Below are 4,457 nucleotides of genomic sequence, written 5' to 3'. Positions count from 1 at the left end.
ATCTTCAAACATATATTTTATTTAAAAATAAAAACATCATCGCAATCTCAAAATCATATAAAGTCATATTATAACATCGACTGAGATAAAAAATAAAATAAAATATTAAAATCACGATGTATCTCGCTGCATTGCGCGAGTACCCTTCTAGTAATATATTAAAATTTCAATCTGATCAACCTGACCAGCCGACCAACCCACACGATTTAAGTTGGATTGAAAATTTTCAAACCGCAAACATTAAGGGGCCGTATACTAGACACTTACTCGGTAAGTACTTATTGTGCAATTTTTCTTTCCGGATAAACATGGCAAGAGACAAGAATCTTACCTGGCAAGTGAAGATGAAGACTCTTATCCAGATAAATGTTTATCAAATAAATTGTTGCATACGATAGTTTTGATGTACTACGATCTTAGTCGATAAAATAAAATATATAATGGTAAATAGTTATGATTCAAGTAACCGTCATAAGTTGACTCGTTGACATAATGGGTAATGCAAACGCATACGCAACACTAATCTGCTTATTCATTTGGTATAAATAGACGGTTAGAGACGTCTCTTCATTTTTATCATCCCCTCTACAACAAGAAGTACAAAAACTGAAGGCGGTGAAGACACCGTAAAATCCTTGCCCCCAAAATCACCATTTTCGCGAAGCGGGAATGAGCGTTTATCGATTGCCGCTCGAAGATGAAGACCAACAACCATCACCATCAATCCAGTCGGAAACCAACATGGTGGGTTTCATTATCGCCAACATTGTCGGATTACAAGACTATTCCGGCCGTCTAAGTGGCCGGGAGATGGTCGGTCTTGTTCGAGAACCCTTGAATGGCTTCGACACTAACGCAATCAGAGTCGTCGATACTCGAGCAATCCAAGTCGGCCATATCGAGAAGAAGGTAGCTAGTGTTCTTGCACCTTTAATCGACTCTAATTTGGTTCATGTTGAAGGGATTGTACCCCTACCCAGTACCCCTATAAATGGTGTTCGGTCTAAGCTCCCATGCCATATTCATATTTTTGCAAAGATCGAAGCCTTCGAAACCGTCAAAYYCTCAYTTTCACWATGTGGGTTGTATTTGATTTCACAAAATGATTCTCTGTTTAGTACTTCTGAATCTATGGTCGTGAAAGAGAAGAAAAAGAGTGATGTAGATGAAGTTTTCAAGTTGGTTGATGAGAATGTAAGTAAAAGTAGGGTTATGGGGACAATGGAACCCCCAAAAGATGTCATTCTACCTGATCTTTTTCTGCACCAAAAAGAGGGTTTGAGTTGGTTGCATCACCGTGAGAATTCCGATGAATTACCTCCGTTTTGGGAACAAAGAGACGATGGTTTCATCAACCTGTTGACGAATTATCAAACCGACAAACGGCCGGAGCCTTTACGCGGTGGGATCTTTGCGGACGATATGGGATTGGGTAAAACTCTCACTTTACTTTCTTTGATTGCTTTGGATAAATGTAAGATTTCGAAYGATGGAACAAGTGAACTAATGGGAATAGAAKATGATCAATCGGTTGTCCAAATTGGTAAGAAATCAAGAACCAGAACTGTTWATTGTAGCAAGAAACAGAAAACAGATGACACCCTTTTGGATGAAMGAAAAAAGAAAGAACGAATAGGCRCGAAAATGACATTAATTGTGTGCCCACCTTCTGTTTTCTCAACTTGGATAACACAATTAACCGATCACACCAAAAGGGGGCGGCTAAAAGCATATATGTACTATGGGGAACGAACTCAAGATGTATCCGAGCTTCAAAACTACGATATAATCTTGACAACTTATAGTACTCTAGCTAGTGAACTTAACAATTCAAATGCTCCAATAAAGAAGATAGAGTGGTGGCGKATAATCTTGGATGAAGCGCATATGATCAAGAACGACAGTGCRAAACAAAGTAAAGCCGTGAGTATGTTGAATGCTAAACGGAGATGGGTTGTTACAGGAACACCCATTCAAAATGGGTCGTTGGATTTGTTTTCTCTCATGGCATTTCTAAGATTTGATCCATTTTCGACCAAAAGTTACTGGTATAGCTTGGTGCAACGCCCAATTGCTCAAGGGAACGACAAGGGGCTCTCAAGGCTTCAGGTAAGAGTCATTTGAATGATTACTTTCTATGTCCATAATTGCATAAAAAATATGGATTCTATTTGAAACATGGGTTYGGTTTTGTTTGACGTTTAGGCGTTAATGGCGACTATTTCTTTGAGACGAACGAAAGAGAAAACTCTGATTGGTTTGCTGCCTCGAAAAACTATCATTACATGTAATGTGGAGCTTTCTGTAGATGAGCGAAAGGTGTATGATCAGATGGMAACCAAAGCCAAGACATTTGTTGCACGATATATTTCTGTAGGAAGTGTAACATACAATTACTCGACCATTCTAAGCATCATTTTACGGCTTCGCCAGATATGCACGCATWTGGAATTATGCCCTTTAGATTTTAGATCATCACTTCCATCCTACAACTTTGAAGGTACTTCCCGTTGTTTCTCTCACTTTTTATCATATTCCAAGTCCTTTGACAAATTGTATTCCTTAGAAGATCATTCGGTGAACCAAACGCCCCTTTTTAGATACCAATTATCTTGGTATCTTGACCTTTCAAGAAACATCATTAGAGCCAAGTGTTCTTGATCATTATTAGAGATAAGTACATCCATCCGAATATAAGGGGGAAGATGTATGCAAACCTACATCTGTCGCATGAGACAGAAGACAGAGAGATTGTTTCCATTGCATAAAAGAAAGGAAACATAAAACACAACATTCATAATCTTTCTTCTTTAAGATCATGCCCTTTGAAAGAAAACTTATTTGCATTTGCACATAATAAGAACCGGTCTTTGAGGGTCTGGACTTTCGAGGGCAATCTGGTGTACGTAGATGTGACCTCTACCCCCAAAGAGTATAGCGACTGTTTCCGTAGGCAAATAGGTTGAAATGTGGTTGGATGAGTTGTAGTTGCAGTTTTTGGTCGTTGAATTTGTTATGTTTTGATCTTTGCAAGTGATTGTGATTGTATTCAAACAGAACTTGCAGATGCATCCAACAACCCGAAACTACTCCAAAAGCTCGTTTTAATGCTACAAGACGGGGAGGATTTCGATTGTCCGATTTGCCTCGCTCCACCTACTCAAATCGTCATTACGTCTTGTGCCCACTTCTTTTGTCGAACCTGCATCATCGGAGCTCTAAACCATTCCATATCTGTCTGCCCACTCTGCCGCTGCCAGTTGTCTGAATCTGACATCTTCTCACCACCACCCGAGTATGCCACCGAGCCCAATCAAGCTGGTTCTTCCTCCTCTTGTCAACCATCTTCCAAAGTGGCTGCTCTTTTAAAACTTCTAGAAGCATCAAGAAACGAAAACCCGTCCATAAAATCCGTCATTTTCTCTCAGTTTCGTAAACTGCTGCTTTTACTCGAAGAACCATTGAAAGCGGCCGGATTCAAGACTCTGCGGTTAGATGGAGCAATGACGGCAAASCRSRRWKSWMKWSMWYYSYGSTTTGCCGTCATTGCTCCATCTAACCGCAGAGTCTTGAATCCGGCCGCTTTCAATGGTTCTTCGAGTAAAAGCAGCAGTTTACGAAACTGAGAGAAAATGACGGATTTTATGGACGGGTTTTCGTTTCTTGATGCTTCTAGAAGTTTTAAAAGAGCAGCCACTTTGGAAGATGGTTGACAAGAGGAGGAAGAACCAGCTTGATTGGGCTCGGTGGCATACTCGGGTGGTGGTGAGAAGATGTCAGATTCAGACAACTGGCAGCGGCAGAGTGGGCAGACAGATATGGAATGGTTTAGAGCTCCGATGATGCAGGTTCGACAAAAGAAGTGGGCACAAGACGTAATGACGATTTGAGTAGGTGGAGCGAGGCAAATCGGACAATCGAAATCCTCCCCGTCTTGTAGCATTAAAACGAGCTTTTGGAGTAGTTTCGGGTTGTTGGATGCATCTGCAAGTTCTGTTTGAATACAATCACAATCACTTGCAAAGATCAAAACATAACAAATTCAACGACCAAAAACTGCAACTACAACTCATCCAACCACATTTCAACCTATTTGCCTACGGAAACAGTCGCTATACTCTTTGGGGGTAGAGGTCACATCTACGTACACCAGATTGCCCTCGAAAGTCCAGACCCTCAAAGACCGGTTCTTATTATGTGCAAATGCAAATAAGTTTTCTTTCAAAGGGCATGATCTTAAAGAAGAAAGATTATGAATGTTGTGTTTTATGTTTCCTTTCTTTTATGCAATGGAAACAATCTCTMTGTCTTCTGTCTCATGCGACAGATGTAGGTTTGCATACATCTTCCCCCCCTATATTCGGATGGATGTACTTATCTCTAATAATGATCAAGAACACTTGGCTCTAATGATGTTTCTTGAAAGGTCAAGATACCAAGATAATTGGTATCTAAAA

General features: G+C 40.3%; 1 protein-coding gene and 1 pseudogene across 1 annotated transcript; one reads left to right on the top strand and one right to left on the bottom strand.

Moving 5' to 3' along the window:
* Positions 1-628: 628 nt before the first annotated feature.
* Positions 629-3,512, top strand: LOC112512312 (putative SWI/SNF-related matrix-associated actin-dependent regulator of chromatin subfamily A member 3-like 1; the record flags this gene model as incomplete). Its single annotated transcript, XM_025118190.1, has 3 exons — positions 629-2,109; positions 2,206-2,500; positions 3,058-3,512. Coding segments are annotated over exons 1-3 (2,190 nt in total), but the record flags the coding sequence as incomplete, so codon positions are not given.
* Positions 3,513-3,538: 26 nt separating this feature from the next.
* The window catches only part of LOC112512311, a 3,075-nt pseudogene continuing 2,156 nt past the window's right edge, over positions 3,539-4,457 (bottom strand).

Source organism: Cynara cardunculus (genome assembly GCF_001531365.2).
Source record: "Cynara cardunculus var. scolymus isolate 2C chromosome LG 5, CcrdV1, whole genome shotgun sequence".
Lineage (NCBI taxonomy): Eukaryota > Viridiplantae > Streptophyta > Magnoliopsida > Asterales > Asteraceae > Cynara > Cynara cardunculus.
This window is presented reverse-complemented; position numbering and strand designations above follow the sequence as displayed.